The sequence below is a fragment of the Narcine bancroftii genome, chromosome 6 (assembly GCF_036971445.1).
Source record: "Narcine bancroftii isolate sNarBan1 chromosome 6, sNarBan1.hap1, whole genome shotgun sequence".
NCBI lineage: Eukaryota > Metazoa > Chordata > Chondrichthyes > Torpediniformes > Narcinidae > Narcine > Narcine bancroftii.
Window position 1 is genome coordinate 1,484,088 of NC_091474.1, and position 21,116 is coordinate 1,505,203.

General features: G+C 43.1%; 1 protein-coding gene across 1 annotated transcript in view; it reads left to right on the forward strand.

Annotated features, from left to right (window-relative positions):
• Positions 1-2,612: 2,612 nt before the first annotated feature.
• The window catches only part of dpm1 (dolichyl-phosphate mannosyltransferase subunit 1, catalytic), a 63,008-nt gene continuing 44,504 nt past the window's right edge, over positions 2,613-21,116 (forward strand). Inside the window, exon 1 of the mRNA XM_069883637.1 lies at positions 2,613-2,902. Within this exon, the coding sequence (XP_069739738.1) occupies positions 2,790-2,902 (113 nt within the window). The 5' untranslated portion in view covers positions 2,613-2,789. The remainder of the gene's footprint in view (positions 2,903-21,116) is intronic.

The following is a 21,116-nucleotide window of genomic DNA, read 5'->3' on the forward strand; positions in this document are numbered from 1 at the left end:
CATTTAATCGGCTCCCGGGGGGGACCATTTAATCGGCATCCGAGGGGACCATTTAATCAGCACCCGTGGGGGACCATTTAATCGGCACCGGGGGTACCATTTAATCGGCGCCCGGGGAACCATTTAATCAGCACCCGGGGGACCATTTAATCGTCGCACCGGGGAGGGCATTTAATCGGACCCCGGGGAGGGACCATTTAATCGGCCCCCGGGGGCACCGTTTAATCGGCGCCCGCGGGGATCATTTAATCAGCTCCCGGGGAGGGTCCATTTAATGAGCACCCGGGGGAACCTTTTAATCAGTACCCGGGGGACCATTTAATCAGCACCCGGGGGGGTCATTTAATCGGCACCCGGGGGGGACCATTTAATCAGCACCCGGGGGGACCATTTAATCGGCTCCGGGGGGGACCATTTAATCGTCGCACCGGGGGGGGCATTTAATCGGACCCCGGGGAGGGACCATTTAATGAGCACCCGGGGGAACCATTTAATCGGCACCCCGGGGGTACCATTTAATCGGCACCCGGGGGGACCTTTTAATCGGCATCCGAGGGGACCATTTAATCAGCACCCGGGGGGGCCATTTAATCAGCACCCGGGGGGGACCATTTAATCGGCACCGGGGGTACCATTTAATCGGCCCCCGGGGGAACCATTTAATCAGCCCCGGGGGACCATTTAATCGGCGCCCGGGGAACCATTTAATCAGCACCCGGGGGGACCATTTAATCGTCGCACCGGGGGGGGCATTTAATCGGACCCCGGGGAGGGACCATTTAATCGGCCCCCGGGGGCACCGTTTAATCGGCGCCCGTGGGGATCATTTAATCAGCTCCCGGGGAGGGTCCATTTAATGAGCACCCGGGGGAACCTTTTAATCAGTACCCGGGGGGGCCATTTAATCAGCACCCGGGGGGGTCATTTAATCGGCACCCGGGGGAACCATTTAATCAGCACCCGGGGGGCCATTTAATCAGCACCCGGGGGGACCATTTAATCGGCACCGGCGGAACCTTTTAATCAGTACCCGGAGGGCCATTTAATCAGCCCCGGGGGGAACCTTTTAATCAGCACCCGGGGGGGCATTTAATGAGTACCCGGGGGAACCATTTAATCGGCACCCCGGGGGGACATTTTAATCGGCATCCGAGGAGACCATTTAATCAGCACCCGGGGGGTCATTTAATCGGCGCCCGGAGGGGGCGCATTTAATCGGCACCGGGGGTACCATTTAATCAGCCCCGGGGGACCATTTAATCGGCGCCCGGGGGGACCATCTAATCGGCGCCGGGTGGGACCATTTAATCGGCGCCCGGGGGAACCATTTAATCGGCCCCCGGGGGAACCATTTAATCGGCCCCCGGGGGAACCATTTAATCGGCTCCCGGGGGGACCATCTAATCGGCGCCGGGTGGGACCATTTAATCGGCGCCCGGGGGAACCATTTAATCGGCGCCCGGGGGGACCATCTAATCGGCGCCGGGTGGGACCATTTAATCGGCGCCCGGGGGGGACCATTTAATCGGCGCACCGGGGGCGACCATTTAATCGGCCCCCGGGGGAACCATTTAATCGGCCCCCGGGGGAACCATTTAATCGGCCCCCGGGGGAACCATTTAATCGGCGCCCGGGGGGACCATCTAATCGGCGCCCGGGGGGACCATCTAATCGGCGCCGGGTGGGACCATTTAATCGGCGCCCGGGAGGGACCATTTAATCAGCACCCGGGGGAACCATTTAATCGGCATCCGAGGAGACCATTTAATCAGCACCCGGGGGGGCATTTAATCGGCACCGGGGGGACCATCTAATCGGCGCCGGGAGGGACCATTTAATCGGCGCCCGGGAGGGACCATTTTAATCGGCATCCGAGGAGACCATTTAATCAGCACCCGGGGGGTCATTTAATCAGCCCCCGGGGGAACCATTTAATCGGCGCCCGGGGGGACCATCTAATCGGCGCCGGGTGGGACCATTTAATCGGCGCCCGGGGGGGACCATTTAATCGGCGCACCGGGGGGGACCATTTAATCGGCGCACCGGGGGCGACCATTTAATCGGCGCACCGGGGGCGACCATTTAAGCGGCCCCCGGGGGGACCATTTAATCGGTCCCCGGGGGAATCATTTAATCGGCCCCCGGGGGGACCATCTAATCGGCGCCGGGTGGGACCATTTAATCGGCGCCCGGGGGGGACCATTTAATCGGCCCCCGGGGGAATCATTTAATCGGCCCCCGGGGGGACCATTTAATCGGCCCCCGGGGGAATCATTTAATCGGCCCCCGGGGGGGACCATCTAATCGGCGCCGGGTGGGACCATTTAATCGGCGCCCGGGGGGGACCATTTAATCGGCCCCCGGGGGAATCATTTAATCGGCCCCCGGGGGGGACCATCTAATCGGCGCCGGGTGGGACCATTTAATCGGCGCCCGGGGGGGACCATTTAATCGGCGCCCGGGGGGGACCATTTTAATCGGCATCCGAGGAGACCATTTAATCAGCACCCGGGGGGTCATTTAATCAGCCCCCGGGGGAACCATTTAATCGGCGCCCGGGGGGACCATCTAATCGGCGCCGGGTGGGACCATTTAATCGGCGCCCGGGGGGGACCATTTAATCGGCGCACCGGGGGGGACCATTTAATCGGCGCACCGGGGGCGACCATTTAATCGGCGCACCGGGGGCGACCATTTAAGCGGCCCCCGGGGGGACCATTTAACCGCCGTTGCAGTAGCGGGAGGGGCTGTTTTGGGTGAAGCACCCGTTTCCGGTGTCAGCCTCCGCCATGGAGAGCGGGAAGCGACGGGGCGACAAGTACTCGGTGCTGCTGCCCACCTACAACGAGAGGGACAACCTGCCGCTCATCGTCTGGCTGCTGGTCCGATCCTTCGATCAAAGGTACCGGTTGGGCCGCCCGTGAGCGTCGGCCGGGTTGGGGGGTCCGGGGGGTCTGGCCCGGTGCGCGGCTCCGGGAGGAGGAGGCTGGCAGCGGGAGGTGGACCGACCCTGCGGCGAGGCGAGGCCTGAACTGCTGGCCGCCCTCCTCCCGTCGAAGACGGGCACCGTGTTGCCCAGAGAGGCGACAGGTCGGCTGAGAGGCGGGATCCTTCCAGCCTCCTTTCTGAGCCTGCTCCGTCCAAAGCCAGTCCCTTTCGGATGTTGCTGAAGATCACTGCGTGTCTTGCTGGGTCTTGGAATTGTCAAGTCGGGGAAGGGAATAGTCGTGGGTACAAGGGTGGCCAAGTCTTGGGCGATGATTCAGGAGCCTGATTGGCAGGACAAGTCTCTACTCTAGAAACAATGAGCGCTTATTATATTGTTTCGATCATACTGAGCGGTCTAAAGTTGCATATTGATCTGGTAAGAATTAAATCACAAAATTCTGTGCACACTGTGGTGGAAGTAAAAACACAAAATGCTGGAGAAACTCAGCGGGTTAGAAGGATGATATTCTTTCTCTGAAGGACTTTGGAGAAGCAACTTTGGCTCTCTCTAAATTCTTCATCTTGTAAGTCAATTTGTTTACAATAATCGACAATTTAGCAAGCAAATTCAGCTCTTGCAAATGTACACTACTTACCATTGCATTATTACATCCTCTCAGAAAGAGTGCATCTGCTTGTAAAGCCTTTGAGTCTTCTGATTTTATCGCTGACCAAGAAAGAATCTTGTCTATGTTGTCCCTTGCAATTTTGTGTTCTTTGCCATAACGATGTTGCTGTAACGACGGCTACTCTGCTTACTGAATAACTCCACAACCAAACGGGTTGAGTTCAGTAAGCAAAACTGGTTTATTGAGGTCTGCTTGGCTGTTCTTGTTCTCAACCTGGTTGAGAACTGCGCCATGGGCCCGGATGCCGTCAGGGCGACACATGGGCTGTAGATCACGGGCTTCTAAGCCTGGTGCCAAGGTCAGAAAGAAACCCCCGACGGCGCCAATTTGGCTGGCTGCCTCGCCGAGTGCGTGACGAGTGGGGCCGGTTCGCCTGCCTAATGGTGTGCCTCCACACAGCTCCCCCCCCCACCCAGAACCGGCACCAATGTTCTTCTTTGCCAGGCGGCCTCGCTTCTTGGGCTGGGCTGCAACCACTGGCTCGTTCGGGTCGAGGTGTGCTTGCTTTAATCTGTCCACAGTAAACAGTTCCCTCTTACCACTGATATCCAGTGTGAAGATGGATCCTGAATGCTGGATGACACTGTACAGCCCTTCGTACAGTTTTTGAAGGGGTGCTGTGGATGTGCCTCGCCTGATTTTAAAACATATTCTGTGGAATACAGCTCGCTGGGGACGCAAGAGGCCCGTGTGCCGAGTTTGGGCAGTGGTGGGGTGTGAAGGAGTCCAACTGGGCGGTGACTGTTAAGGGCTGTGAGGTGCATTAATAAACAGGCAGGGCTAGCGGTGCACTGTAGCCCAGCTCGGCCAATGACGCCTGCAGGTCTTCTTTGGGTGTTGAGCGGATGCCCAGGAGTACGCAAGGCAGCTCATCCACCTCCCGCAGATGCAAGAACTCCTTGCTTTCTGGAGCTTATCCGGCGGGAGCCGGCGTTCATTGGCATGAACAGGCGGGCCTTGGGTGGGAATATGATGCAACACCTCTTGGCATGGTGAGGCAGTGGAGAACTGCGGCTTGAGCAAGGACGGGAACGTCCAGGATGCGTTGGGACTCGCTCTTGGGTGCGTTGACTGTGGCCATCTGCAGATGCTCTTTGCGGGAGGCGTTGAGACGAACTGATTGGAAGGTACAGGCATTGACAAGTCGCCTACCTCGGGGGTCGACCAGGAGCTTGTGGGTGAGGAGGAAGTTGACATCAAGGATGGAGGTTCGGAGGGACGAAACTGTGAACCTCCACAAGAACTTCCGCTTGTCGAGCTGGAAGTGGACAGTCTTGTTACTATACGTTCGGATCTCCATCAAGTTGGCTGCACGGAGTGGAGGTCCTCGAGGCCGGATCCAGGAATCGATGGCTGTGTCCGGGATGATGCTGATCTAGGCCCCGATGTCAACAAGGAAGCGTCGGCCACTGATTGCATCTCGCAGGTAGAGAAGGCTGTGTTCTTGGCCAGCCGCCACAGCCATTAACAGTGGCCGGCGTGCTCGTTTCCTGGAACGAGCAGGGCTGATAACACTTCCGAGCCTTGGCTCCCCAGCGCTGGTGGAAGAAGCAGAGGCCTGAAGTGGATGGCTTGCTTCTGGCTATGCTTTTTGAGGCCCCTGCAGGGGCTGAGTGTTCCTCCGCAATGCTAGAGGAAGGCTTGGCATGGTCATGCCCGGGGCTCGTAACCAGTTGGACTGCTGAGCCCTCCGGGAATCGTTCAAGCAATAGCTTCTGAGCTTTTTGAGCGATCTTCCTGGGATCGTCAAAGCTCTTCTGGGACAGTAATGGCCGGATCTCTTTGGGCATATGGTTGAGGAAGATGCACTTCAAGAGTGAGCAGGCGGTGTGATCGCCCATGAGCGCGAGCATCTCATCCATCAGCGCAATTAGAGTTCTGTCCCCAAAGGGGTCAAGGCGTCAAGGTGAAGCATCCGAGCGGCATGCTGGCGCCTGGAGAGGCCGAGGGAGCTGGTGAGGACCTGCTTGATGTTCAGCACCCTCCCGCGGAGGGACCAAGGTGCAGCACTCATTTGGCAGTGGCCTTGTCTAAGGTGGTGACCACATGATAAAACTTGGTTGTACCTGATTAAATCTGGCAGAGGTGAACCTGAGCCTCTGCATGGTTGAACCAGGTCTCAGGGTCCTGAACCCAGAAGTCAGGAAGCTTGATGGCTATAACGTTGATCGAAGAGTTGTTCATATCTGGTTCAAAGACGTTTGAACCTGTCAGGGTCACCAATATAGCAACGGCTACTCTCCTTCTGAATAACTCTACACAAATGGGTTGAGTTCAGTGAGTAAAACTGATTCATTGGGGTCTGCCTGGCTGTTCTTATACTCCCAGCCCGAACCTGGGTGAGAACCGCGCCATGGGCCCTGATGTTGTCAGAGCGTCACGTGGGCTGCAGAACATGGGATTCTAAGCCGGTGCCGAGGTCGGGAAGAAACCCCCGATGGCACCATTTTGGCTGGTTCCCTCTTGCATGAACCACAAGGGCTTTAACCAGGCTGAACTAAGCACTCACAACCTGTCTTCCAAAATGGGGTTTTCCACAATCTTGCCAGCTTGTCCTGTTCCAGTTCCAGGTGCTGTCTGTAGCATTGAGGAACTGAATTCATTCTCTCACTCTTCCCTCCCCTTCCCCTTCACCCCCCCCCCCCCCTCACCACACCTCTCCCCCTCGCTCTTGCACACAGAAAAAGCCTTTCTGACTCTCTCTGTTTGAAAAACCACATGACCCCTGTTAGGTCTGCTTTGTTCATGAATGAGTGAGACAAACACCAGACTGAGTCGAAATCAGGGTTCTTTGTTCTTTATTACCGGATTGTAACACTTGCAACTAACCATGTTAGTCGGAGAATGCATTCTGCCGTTATCAGCAAAATGGTGATTTTTTTATACCCTTGGATACGTGCTTAGAACATCATCATATCATTACTTGTCCAATGACTAAAACTGTGCTATCCTTTCCCTGCTAGCTTCCTGCCTCTCAATCCATCAATGTCTCTCTTATCTTGTAAGTACAAGGATGCATTCACATCTTGTTACAGCCCTGTACAGGGTAACTCCTTACACATTCCCATCTCATGATGTTTTACCTTACACCCCTTATATGACAGCAAGTTCCACTCCAGACAATCTGCAGATCCGACAAGTTCTTTCATCTGTTGCCTTTTTGTAAACAACAATCCATTAATGATGTCTCTTGGGCACTCGCCAAAGCTTTTGGAAAGGCTCTTGCCACTGGCCTGACGAGCATGAGCAGAGCTCCAGCATTTTAAATAAAATCTGTTCTAAAGTGTTTGTATGTGACCTATACCTCCATAAATCTTCGTCCGCGAAGCCAAGCCAAAGAAAGAAAACACTAAACAAAACCTGCCCCCATTTATCTTCCAAATGCATATCTATATACAATACAAACACAACATAATCTGTCACAACTGATCCAGGTAATACAGACGATGTTTAGTGTTTTTAGTATTACTTAAAGGAATTTATGAATGTCAGATATTGCAATGGACCTCCATTTAAAAACTGGAATTTCCTTCTTGGGTAAACCGTATGTACCTTATTGCTGCGCTAACATAGCAGAAATTTCAAGTTTTTTTTGGTATGAGTGGTATATTGTCTTGTCCACCATGGCTTGTGACTGGCTGTATTATCGCGAATGGAGAAAATAGATCATGAACTGGTGCCATAGGTATAGGACCTTGAGTTGCATTATGGAGATCTTTGGTATGTAAGCGCTGGTTCTTCAGTAAAACTAAGAGATATCAATCCACAGAGTATGATCAACTCGTGTGGTTGAACCTTTTTGTAATACTCTCCTTTTGGGAAGATTCTCTGAAGAGATGGAATGTCACTAGCTCTTTTGGTAGAATTGGTCATTGTCATTTGTGCACTAGTAGTGACACCAGTGGCTTCTTGCTCACGTATACTCATTTCCTGTGGCTGTGGTACCCATTGTTCTGCTGGAATGTTAAGTGCTAGCCCTTTGGGTATTTCACTTTGAGTGATAAATCTTGCAGAAGCCTGAGGTAATGCTTTGACTTTGGCCATGCTCATAGCATGTTGTTCCTCAAGCTCTAATTTTTTCTTATCTCTAATCAATAATTGATTTTGTTCTTCACTAGCCATTTGTACACCTTTTAATTTGCTGCTCTTGCTCCAATTGTTGTTTCTTGATTTCCGCTTCTATATCCTCTAAAGCATATCTTTTCTTCGACCATTGTTGTTGTGCACAGACTGTAGCCAAGTCTGCTTGCGCCTTAGCATGATATGCTAGATGCCTTTGAAGACTTTGAAGATCTTCCTGTGCTCATAAATACTTTAATCAGGATTCCTATCTGAATGTGCAGATACCGATGATTTAGTTTCTATCTTCTGCATTTTGCTTGGTACAGCACCAGCGGGACTTTGAAACATGCATTCATCTGGTCCAGTTCCACTAACCTTTAAGCCAGCTAATGAGGTCTGCAGTGCCTTGACATAGTCCTCTTCTTGCTTGGTAGTTTAATCCACTTCTCCTTTGTGGCTGGCTCCAACCTCCTGGCTCAATTCACAACCAAACAGTTCTTTGAGAGGAGCTGTTTGCTCAAGGTCTTTAACCCAGTGACACTTCTTATCCATCTTGGGTTCTTCACACTGCAACCTGGCTTCTCCTGGTTCTTGGGAACTGTAAACATTTGTATTTTGTGTGGTCCCTTTAAGAGAATTTCTCTGAATTGTCTTGAATCTGTGAATATGCACACAAGTTTTCCTCATTAGTTGTTTATAACTTTTAAGAACACATTCTTCTGGACTTCCTGCCACACTCTGCAAACCAGAGCTGTATCTTGTCTTTCCAAGGTCACAGGTGTCTTCCAAGACATTAGCTCAATTTTAAACTCTGCAATTCAAAGAATTTTTCATAGAGGCTTCTAAAATATTCTATTGTTACAGTGAAAATGTATCTTTGCTTTTAACAAGTTGAGTTCTTTCAGACAAATTTTATGAGCCTTCCAAACAAAGTTCTCAATTATAATTTTCTTTTGAATCAAAATACAGACGACACTTTCCAGGTTCTAGTATTTCCTAATTTCAAAACGTGTCATCTTCAAGGAAACATGATATTCCGAATTTCTATCTTATTTAGCCATAAACCAAACTTTGTAGATGCAGATTTATGTAGCTTTAATTCATACATAAAACAGATAAACATTTTGTATAACTTTGCATTAAGATTTTCATAATGATGAATAAACAAAGCATATACTGTATTTAAAGATGTAACAACATTATAAGATGAAATACTGCCAAACAAATACATCTACATTAACAATAAGTAGTTTAAAAGACAAAAGATGCAGTACTAATTTTTTAGGTGCTGGAGCTCACCAAAAACAGCGACAAGGAGGTGCCTGCAGCGGTGCTCTGGTGAGCTCCAGCAGAACTGCATCCCTGCTGTGGTCTTTAGTTATGTAAAGATAACTTTAATCAGGTAATTCCTGTAACTTACAAAATTTAAATTTAACTTGAACCCCAGTCGCTGGTGCTGTAACAACTTTACGCTAATCGCTACATTAACCATGCTGATGTCATTATTAACCCCCTTCCCCCAAATTTACAGATGAACCCTTACTAATGTACTTAATAATATACTAATAAAGATGAGGACTTTTAGGATAGGGAGACACTTTGGGATAGTCAGCCCAGCGGGAATGGCATCGACTGGCTCTTTGACCTGGGTGGCGTCACTTTATTCAAACATAACTTTATTCAAACAACTGCAGGCAAGCACAACTGGGGCCCCCTGCTGGCTGAATGTTCACCAAGGGTTTGTGTATGGCTTCAGAGAGCATTTAATTTTGCAATTTTAAATTTTTTATTTAAATTTTAACTCATTATAAAATGTATTTATTTCCTAAATATTTTTTGTGCTAGTTGCTTGAATTCTAGATCCTGGGGATTTTACTATTACCTATAATTCAATAATATGGGGTGAATTTAAACCTGTGCACAAACATTGTAAAAAAACAGTGACTCGTGCTCACATTAACCATCTGAGACTCTCATAATTACAAAACAATATTTATTGGTCTACATGAGTACTGTCCCTGCATGAGTATTGTTTGTAGGATTGATTGTGTGTCTGTGCGTGTTTTGCACTGAGGACCAGAGAACGCTGTTTCATTGGATTGTTGGAATGTTTTTAATTAAAAAATAAAATAAAACTGCTTCTGAAAATTAACCTTTGTGGCGGCACACCATTTGTCAGGCGAACTGACCCTGCTTGTATTCCACGTGGCGGGGCAGCCGGCCAAAATGGTGCCGTCGAGGGGGGGTTTCCACTTCTCAGCACAGAGCTCAAAAGCCCACGCTGGGGGACCACGTGATGCCCGGGTGACGTCAGTGGCCCCCAGCGCAGTTCTCAGCCGGGTCCGGACTGGGAGTACAAGTCTAGCCCAGCAGCCTGCAATGAATGAGTTCTGCTCACTGAACTCAACCCGTCTGGTTGTGTGTTCTTTCAGTAGCAGTTTAGCTGCCGCTACACCTTTTTAAAATAGCTCCTCTTCATTTGTACTTGTAAAAACAGCTGATGGTTATAAAACATTCTTCATTTCCCATAATTACTGTATGTAGTAACAGCCCATAGTAAAATGAAACCATTTTACAGTATTATAAATATTTGTAAGATTCATTATTAATTGGTATATCCCAATCGATAATGTAGTCAGTGTGATGAGAAAGATATGCATCGTTTATAAGAGATCAATTTTAGATAAAATATTTAAACATGGGCTCCGTTTACTACTTCTATTGGTTCCTAATGAAAAAGATCTGTGATGCCATTTCAAGAATACCAAGGAATTTGACCATTGCCCTAAGCATCCTTATCTCTGAATGAATATAACTTGGGTCTGATTAACTGATTCATTTTCTTATTTATGAGAATTTGCTATAAAATCAGAATTTAATGTGTCCTTTTGATATTGACGGCACATTTTAAGGCATCTTTGCTCTAACCTGGTATAGATGTAAACAAGGAAGACAAATATAATTATTTCAAAAAATACAACACCAAATGGTGAATACAGGAAAAATTAGACATTTCACTTTATTAAGTATGAGCTGTGACCAATTCAAGAGCTTCTTAATTCTTTGGGGAGAGGAATTGGATAAGTTTGGTCATTCCTTAATTCCAGTTTGAAAATTTGTATTTGCCTACTCTAATAAACATTGTTCACCAAGGAATTCATTACTTTGTGTCTTTTATACTCTGAAAGACATTAAGGAAAATATACAAAATTATTTTTAAGGATTAGTTTAAAAAATTCAGTGGATTCTGTATTGAAACTATAAATTTATGCTCTTGTGTAAAGCTACTTGACTGGCACCAGTTGTGTACTTTTTAATGAGGTACAAATGATTATTCCAAGTGTCGTTGTTTACATTTTAAATTTTTTTCTGTCTCCCCATTTCAAAACATTTCTAAACTATTGATTGTCAAAAAAACATTGAGAACATATAAATCCCATTTTGGAGAGGAGCTAGGTTTGTTTTTATTTTTCTGAATTCCTACGTCTTCCAGAAGGTAGCAAATTTAGCCACGTCCATCGTAGGCTCAGACCTTCGATCCATCAAGGACATCACGAGCACTGCTTCAAGAAGGCAGTCAACATCACCCAGGTTACAATCTCTTCTCACTGCTATCTACAGGCAAAAGGGACAGAGCTCTGAAGACCAGCACCTCTAGGTTCAAGAACAGTTTCTTTCTCATAGCTACTGGCTTTTGAACCTCCCCTTGTTACACTAATCATGGACTGCTCTAACTTCACAAAATGACTGTCTGCATTATTGCAAAGCCACTTTTTCTTTTTGCACAATAATAACTGAATATTTATTATCTAGTATTTATTATCTATCTATCGTATTATCTCTTTGATTCAATTAAGTACATGATTGTAGTTTTGTTTACAAAGTAAACTTGGCTACAGCAAGGAAGCATTTTGGTACAAATGTACATTGTGTAATAAAACAATAAAATTATTATCATCAATAATCATATGCTGCATTAGGTTCATGGAATTAACAGTAAGTTGTAAAATCAGTCAGAGTTGACAACATGAAGGAAGCAGGCCCTTTGGCCCACCACATTATGCTGTCTTGATGTCACTCTCACTAATCCCCTCCACCCTGTTGAATAACCATCTTTTAATAAAAACACCATCAAAACCAATTCAGCAGGGATAGAGCAAACCTGGTTTGGTTTTAGTGAACTAAATGGAGCAGTTAAGCATCTTTTCAGTGAATCCTAACTATTGTGGATACTTTTGATAAAGCTCTTAGGCTGGGTTTATGGCTATTACTTGAGCATTGTATCCGATTTAAGAAATGTGACATAGCAAAATGCCTGGTATCCAGAATTCAAGCAACTGGCATAAAAAGAGGAAAATAAATAGAGTTAAAGTGATTAAGAATGAAATAATAATTTTAAAAGTTTAAAATTGTAAATGTTCTCTAAAGTAACAAATAAACCTTTGGTGAAGGTGGTGGACAAATATTCAACCAGCAGAGTGCCTTAGTTCTACCTTGCTCAGAGAAGCTATGTGAATAAAGTTGTGTTGGAATAAAATGGCATTGCTGAGGATGGAGCTGGTTGATGCCGCTCGCCGTTGAGGTGACTCTCTTAAAGTATCTCCTTATCCCTGCTTAGTAAGAGTTGCCACAGTCAGGCATTATTTGTAAACTTGGTGGTGGTGGGGGGAGGATTAATTATCTATGATGTTACTGTTCGTCTTTGGGCAGCTCAGTGGAGGGGGAGGAATCTTCAAATGCAGTGGCTGTTAAATGTTTTCAAGAATGTGACTGAAAATAAAATTCTTTAAAGTTTCTATATTCATGCATGTGAAGTTTGTTCAGTGTAAGTACAGTCTAGTATTTTTGTCTTTTGAACGGTTCTTAGAGCGGGTGTATGAGGCATTGTAAATCTCAAGCCATCGGAAAGTACACTTATAACCATGTACGGAGCGAAAACAGGCCACGTTGGCCTTTCGAATCCACACCGGTTCCCTGATTTTGTGCGCCCTCTTCAGGCACTGGTCCCGGTAGATCTTCATTCAATAACGATGGGCGAATTCAATGCAGGTGGAATCTTATTGAAATTGAAAACAAGATCCATCAAGCTCTTGAACCTCCTCTTCCTCTTCTGTTCAGGAACTCTGGAAGGTAGAGGCCAAATCCCTCATAGAACAGAGAACCACAGCACAGAAGCAGGCCCTTTGAACCACCATTGTTACATCGCAGACCAGCAACTATAGAAATTCACCAAAAGACTTAGTTTTTCTTTTAAAACAATATTTATTAACAACTACCAATAATATAACAACTTAGCTAAACTTTCTGTGTGTGTGAAACAAAATGTTTCACTTGCACAAGTCTTCCAAAACCCAAGCATGGGTCAGACGAAATGACCATTACAATGGTCATGGTGGTTGAACAATTCCTCTGACAAGGAGAATCAGTAGAATTGTTCATTTCACACAGTCACTTCTCATCTGTCTTCAGCTGATGCTGGCTGATCAAACTGAATCATGTGTCTTTAAGTGTCCCAATCACAACTTATAATCACGACTATCTTTCACCATCAGTTTTTCCTGAAATAAACAACCATTGTTCTTGGTTTTTCTTCCAGATCACCACTTTATTTATAATCAATACTTAACAGTAGCACTCGGACTCACCACAAGCTTGCACTAATCCTTAAAATGACAGTCACTAAATGAAATGTGAGCTTGTAATACTACAAATCCCAATAAGTCAGGATACAGCATTTTACTGTCTATTGAAGGCCTAATTGTGCCATATTTATTGTCCACCATCTGAATCAATTGCTATATTCTAGTGTTGGACAGTTTTACATGATCTTTGGGCCAAACATCAATGCAATAAAATTGGGTTTCATTTCACTTTTGAACTGCAGCAACAAAGACCAAAAATATTGCTGTTTGTAATTTGGCATCCAACTCCTTCGTCACAAATGAAACAACAATTGATTCCCGTATTAAAACTATGAATTAATTTCAGTGAAAAATTAGGAAGCCAAAATTTGGGCTTCCTTTTATTTTCAGATTTATTGTCAGTGCGTACATGACGTCGCATACAACCCTGAGGTTATTTTTCCTGTGGGCCAGGCAAAATTATTACTTTTTGCAGTGCAAAAAAAATGGACTCCACTTACACGTGTAAACAAAAATAAATTTTTAAAAATTGTGAAATACAGGGATAGAAATAAATATCAATTAAAATGCTAAAGTATGAGTCCTTAAATAGGTTCCTGATTAAGTTTGTTGTTGGGTCTGATGGTGGAGGGGTAGCATCTGTTCCTGACCTGGTGGTGTGTCTTGTGGTACCTACAGCTACACCTTTCCTGATGGTAGTAGCGAGAGCAGAGCATGTGCTGGGCGGTGTGGATCCTTGATGATGCTGCTCTCTGACGTCAGTGTTCCCTGTGTATGTTCTTGATGGTGGGGAGAGTTTTACCTCTTTACCTGTGATGTCCTGGGCTGTGTCCACTACCATTTGCACTGCTGGTATTTCTAAATAAATGAGTACTGAATGATGAATACATTTTAAATTAAATAGTATCCAGACACTGGATGTTTAAAATTTACTTTTATTTTTCTCATTCGATTGTTCATACATGGAAGTGGAATGAAACTTACATGGCAGCCTGCGCTTCTGAAATGTACAGCTGAAGTACAAATAATATTCCAATTGTACGTACATAAAAAGAATGAACTTCTTAAATAAAGAATCAAAGGGGGTAGAAATAAACCATTAATATGCTGAGGGATTGAATTTTGCCTTTTGATTCCATTCAAGTTTCTTTTGTTGTTTGATGGTGTGTTGCAAAATTATTGGTTGTTTTTTTTTTAAAAAAACACACTTCAGTCGTCCTGCATAAAAGGTTGGCTTCCAAAGTGCAATTAAACCAAATCTGATATGATCAACCACCAACTAATTCAGGTTTCACTTAATTTTTAATTTTGAATTATGAACTCCATATATTTTTTGCTCATTTCTGCCTAGCTTGTACTCTACTTGTCTTTTCATCTGCCATTCCATGTGACAAATGCACCCAAGAAATAAAGAAATAACATTATTAATTTAGAAATTAGTGTCCCTATCCTTAAAGTAAAATGAATTAAAATGTATATTATACATTTTATTGCTGGCATGGAGTTTTCAGTGAGAGGAAATAAATGATCTTACAAGTAGGTATTTGTAAATACAGTTTCCATTTTTATTGATGTTAAGTTCTTGTGCTGGATATGAAACTCTCCATTTCCAGACAATGGAAGATTTTTCCATAGATACAAATTGGCTTTGTTTTAGTGGCAAATTCCTAGCAATTAAGTTGATTAATGCCTTGAACCAATGCAGCTAATGGAGCATTTTAGACACCATTTTGTTTTTGAGAACACTATTGTAGATTGATATGGTGTTGTCAGAAAGTCTTTGATTTACCACACTGTTATCTTGGCGGACGGGGTTGGGAAATGTAAAATAGTGCTTTAACAATTACTTCGAAATTTTTTTACTCCCACATCATTTCACGATCTTGAACTAAAGCTTGTCATTTCCTGTGATGGTGGACAAAAGCCAACAATAGATTGTGGAGTAATATAAGTGCCTGGCATTGGTTGTTATGTTGCTATGGCCCACAACCTAGCAACCAGCTACAGTATGCATATCTCCAGATGTGGTAAAATTGAATAATAGCAAGCACTAAATCTGTATAAACAAAAAAATGATTTAAATGGGTGCACTCACAGGGTAAAACCATGAATCATTTTCTTCAGACGTAAATTTCAGTTTTCTGGTTTTTATTACAATCATTTAAATATTCCCCTTTTACCTTGTGAACTGTACTCCACTATGGATAAAATTTATTTCAGCTTTATCAAATAGCTCTTTGAAGTTGTGCTTTTTAAAACTTTACTGCTTCTAAAATTGAATTATTTTTGAGGCCTACAAATTGAAATTAACTAAAGTTCCACAAAATAAAATGACCTTCATTCTTGGTCACTATTGTATTCAATACTACTTCCTTTGATAGAGCAGAACTTGTATAGAGACCAAAACACCCACAATGTCAGAAGACCGCTCAAACTTTCTTGTATGTATTCAAGGACGTGAACATTGCTTGCAGGGTGTTTATTGCCTTACCTTGTAATGTATGTGAACTTCGTCAGAGCATTCCAAGAAATTCTTTGCAGAATATACAGATCGTCAACTGTTGAAACACAATGACACACACCAAAGTGCCTCATTAATTTAAAGGTTCTGTTCATACTGCCCCTTGACATGTTGCCATGCCATGATTTAGTCATAAATTCTGATGTATATACTTTTCATCATTTTGGAACACATTTATAAATGTAACCTTTTTTACTTTTCTATCATCTTAGCAGCAGTATTAATGCTATTGATTTTGAATTTACACATTCAACAACTATATCTCCAGATTTAATAATGTATTATCAGGGCCCTCATTCGAAATATTATTGAACCATGTTGGGGTATCTGTGAGGAAAATAGTAGCAGAAATAGGCCATTCAGCCCATTGAGACTGCCCCACCATTTAACCTGAGCTGATCCATTTTCTTATTCTGGCCTTCTCTACATAACCTTTGCTGCCCTGGCTGATCAAGAACCTATCAATCTCTGCCTTAAACCCGATAATGGCCTCCACAAATGCCTGTGGCAACACATTCCACAGATTTACCACCCTCTGGCTAAAGAAATTACTCTGCATTTCTGCTCTAAGCAGATGTCCTTCAATTCTACCCTCTTGTCCTAGACTCTCCCACCATAAGAAACAATCTTTCTATGTCTACCCTGTCCAGGTGTTTCAACATTCAAAAATGCTTCCAAGAGTTCCCCCCACATTCTTCTGAACTTCAAGAAGTACAGGCCAAGAGCCATCAAATGCCCCTCATGATAACCCTGTCATTCCTGGAATTATCCTTGTGAATGCTCTCCAAAGTCAGCACAGCCTTTATTAAATGAGAAGTCCAAAACTGCTCACAATACTCCAAATGAGGTCTCACCAGTGCCTTAGAAAGCCTCAAAATCACATCCCTGCTTTTATATTCCTTTTTAAGTGAATGCCGACATTGCATTTGCCTTCTTCACGACCAACTCAACCTACAAATTTACCTTCAGGCTGTCCGACATGCAGACTCCCAGATCCTTGAATCTGGGTATTTTTAATTTACTCTCCATTTAGAAAATCTGCTGGTTTATTGTTTTATATACCAAGGTGCATGACCATACACTTTCCAACATTATATTTCATTTGCCACTTCTCTGCCCATTCTCCTAATCTGTCTAAGTCCGTCTGCAGCCTCTGCATTTTTTCGACACTATCTGCTCTTCCATTTTTCTTCGTATCATATGCAAACTTGGCCACAAAGCCATTCATTCCATAATCTAAATCATTAATATAGAACATAAAAATGACCAGTCCCAATGCTGACCCCTGTGAAACACCACTCACAAGCTGGCAGCCAACCAGAATGTGATTCCTGAATTCTCATTCTGCTTCCTGCCAATCCACAAATGATTTCTCCATGCTAGAATGTTTCCTGTTTATATAATGAGCTCTTATCTTGTTAAATAGCCTCATGTGTGCCACCTTATCAAAGGTCTCCGAAAAATCCAAATGGACGACATCCACTGCATCTCCTTTATCTAGCCTGCTTGTCACTTCATCAAAGAATTCCAGTAGGTTTGTTAAGCAAGATTTTCCCTGAAGGAAACAATACTGGCTTTGATCTATCCTGTCATGTGCCTCCAGGTACTTCATAGCCTCATCTTGACATCGACTTATCATCTTACCAATCACTGACATCAGACTAACCAGTCTGTAATTTGCTTTCCGCTGCCTCCTTTCCTTGAATAGTGAGGTGACATTTGTGATTTATAAAAAAAAAAAAAAATTTAATACAATCCTTTGGGACCACATTGATTCCTGAACTTTCAGAACCCAAGGGTGCAATCCATCTGGTCTGGAAGACTTGTCTACCCTTAGACTATTCTCACACTCACTTCCCTTCCCTGATACCCTTGGATGTCCAGCACACTGCTTATGTCTTTCACAGTGAAGACTGATACAAAATACTTATTTAGCTCCTCTGCCATCTCCTTGTCTCTTATTTGGTTTTTTTTTTCCAGCATCATTTTTTAATGGTCCTATATCTACTCTCACCCTTTTTTACTCTTTGTATACTTGAAGAAGCTTTGTGTATCCTCTGATATTATTTGCTAGCATACTTTCCTGCTTCATCTTTTCCCTCCTTATGAGTTCTTTAGTTACCTTCTGCAAGTTTTTAAAACCTTTCCAATCTATCTTCCCACAAATTCTTGCTTTCTTGTATGTCCTCTCATTTGCTTTTAAATTGTTTTGACTTCCCTTGTCAATCACAGATGTGACAATTTTCCATTCAAATATTTCCTTTGTTTTGGTGTGCATTTATCCTGGACCTTCCTCATATTTAAAAACTCCATCCATTGCTGCTCTGCCATCGTCTTCTATTGCCCCCTTTTAATCTACTTTGCCCAGTTCCTCTCTCATGCCACTGTAATTCCCTTGTGGATTCATGAACAAGCTGTTTGAAAGATCTTTGAAGTTGTGCATAGTTATGTATTAGTTTCACTGTTCTCCTGGACGACATGTTCCAAATTCATACAATCTCTGTGAACTTCTCTGAATCTTGGAGCTCATTAGAATCTTTAAGCTCATTTTTAGAACCATTTACCCATACGAGATCCCCAATATTTCATCATCTCATCTCTAACCCACAGGGAAGTATTGGCACAAGAAGCCTCTTCTGCATTCTGAACTGCAGTTCTACACTCTGCTGACATTCTTTCCTCCACCGTCTCAGAAACAGAATTTATTCAAAAAAATAATTTATTTGTTTTGAGGCAACATAACAGGTGGAAAAAATGATCAATTGCAAAAGAAGAGAAAGAGTGAGGTAGTGTTTGTGGTTCATTGGGCGTTCAGAAATCTGATCACAGAGGGGAAGATCCTGTCTTTGAACCATTGGCCATTCAGAAATCTGATCACAGAGGGGAAGAAGCTGTCTTTGAACCACTGGACATTCAGAAATCTGATTACAGAGGGGAAGATGCTGTCTTTGAACCATTGGCTATTCAGAAATCTGATCACAGAGGGGAAGAAGCTGTCCTTGAACCATTGGGCATTCAGTTTTATGCTCCTGTACCCCCTTCTTGATGGTGGCAGTGAGAAGAGGGCAAGGCCTGGGTGTGAGGGACCTTAATGGTGTGAAGATTAATGCCCATGATGGCATGGCTGAGTTGACAGCTCGCTTTTCCTGTCCTGTGCATTGGCACCTCTATTCAGACAGTGATGCAACTAGTCAGAATGCTCTCCACGGTACACCTATAGAAATTTGCTAGTGTCTTTGGTGACAGACCAAATATCAAACTCCTAACGAAGTATAACCACTGGTGAATGTTCTTTTTTTTTAAATTTTTTATTTTTCACACCATAAATCACATTAGCCATGATATACACTTTTTCTTTTTCACACATATACAGTGACTTTTTCTCCCCCCACCCTCCCTCCTCCCAAGCCACCCCCCCACCCCCCCCCCCCTCATCCATTTTAGGTATACAATCTAGGTTGCATTAAGCCAGTCAGACAATGTTGTCATTCAACAAAAATACACCAGAAATTCTACTGAGTCCATTCTTTTCTTTCCTTCTCCTTCCATCAACTTAGGTAATGTTTGTCCCCGGTAGGTTTTCGCTATTGTATTTAATGTAAGGCTCCCATACTTGTTCGAATATTTCAATATTATTTCTTAAACTATATGTTATTTTTTCTAATGGAATACGTTTATTCATTTCTATATACCATAGTTGTATTTTCAAATTATCTTCCAATTTCCAGGTTGACATAATACATTTTTTTGCTACGGCTAGGGCTATCTTAACAAATCTTTTTTGTGCATCCTCCAAATCAATTCCAAATTCTTTGTTTGTTATGTTACTTAGGAGAAAGATCTCTGGATTCTTTGGTATATTGTTTTCTGTTATTTTATTTAATATCTGACTGAGATCATCCCAAAATTTTTCTACTCTCTCACATGTCCAGATTGCATGAATTGTTGTTCCCATTTCTTTTTTACATCGAAAACATTTATCAGATACTGTTGGGTCCCATTTATTTAACTTTTGCGGTGTAATGTATAGTCTGTGTAACCAATTATATTGTATCATACGTAGCCTCGTATTTATTGTATTTCTCATCGTTCCAGAACATAATTTCTCCCATGTTTCCTTTTTTATCTTTATATTTAAATCTTGTTCCCATTTTTGTTTAGTTTTACCATTTGTTTCCTCATTCTCCTTTTCTTGCAGTTTAATATACATATTTGTTATAAATCTTTTGATTAACATTGTATCTGTAATCACATATTCAAGGTTACTTCCCTCTGGTAAACTCAAATTGCTTCCTAATTTATCTTTCAAGTAGGATCTCAGTTGGTAATATGCCAGCGCTGTATCTCCAGTTATATTGTACTTATCTCTCATTTGTTCAAAGGATAAGAATCTACTTCCTGAAAAACAATTTTCTATTCTTTTAATCCCTTTTTTTTTCCCATTTTCTAAAGGAAAGGTTGTCTATTGTAAAAGGGAGTAGCTTATTTTGCGTCAATATTAGTTTTGGTAATTGATAATTTATTTTATTTCTTTCTACATGAATCTTCTTCCAAATATTGAGGAGATGATGTAATACTGGAGAAGTTCTATGTTGTACCAATTTTTCGTCCCATTTATATAATATGTGTTCAGGTATCTTTTCCCCTATTTTATCTAATTCTAATCTCGTCCAGTCTGGTTTTTCCCTTGTTTGATAAAAATCTGATAGGTATCTTAATTGTGCGGCTCTATAATAATTTTTGAAGTTTGGCAATTGTAAGCCTCCTTGTTTATACCATTCTGTTAATTTATCTAGTGCTATCCTCGGTTTCCCCCCTCTCCATAAAAATTTCCTTATTATTTTCTTTAACTCTTTGAAGAATTTTTCTGTCAGTTGTATTGGCAATGCCTGAAATAAGTATAGTATCCTTGGAAAAATGTTCATTTTAATACAGTTTATCCTTCCTATCAGTGTTAGTGGTAGATCTTTCCAATGCTCTAAATCGTCCTGTAATTTTTTCATTAGTGGATTGTAATTGAGTTTATATAATTGGCCTAGATTTTTGTTTATTTGTACACCTAGGTATCTTATTGCCTGCATTTGCCATCTGAATGGAGATTCCTTCTTAAATTTTGAGAAATCCGCATTATTCATAGGCATTGCTTCACTTTTATTTACGTTTATCTTGTAACCCGACACTTCTCCATATTCCTTCAATTTCTTATATAATTCTTTTATTGATAGTTCTGGTTCTGTTAAGTACACTATAACATCATCCGCAAATAGACTGATT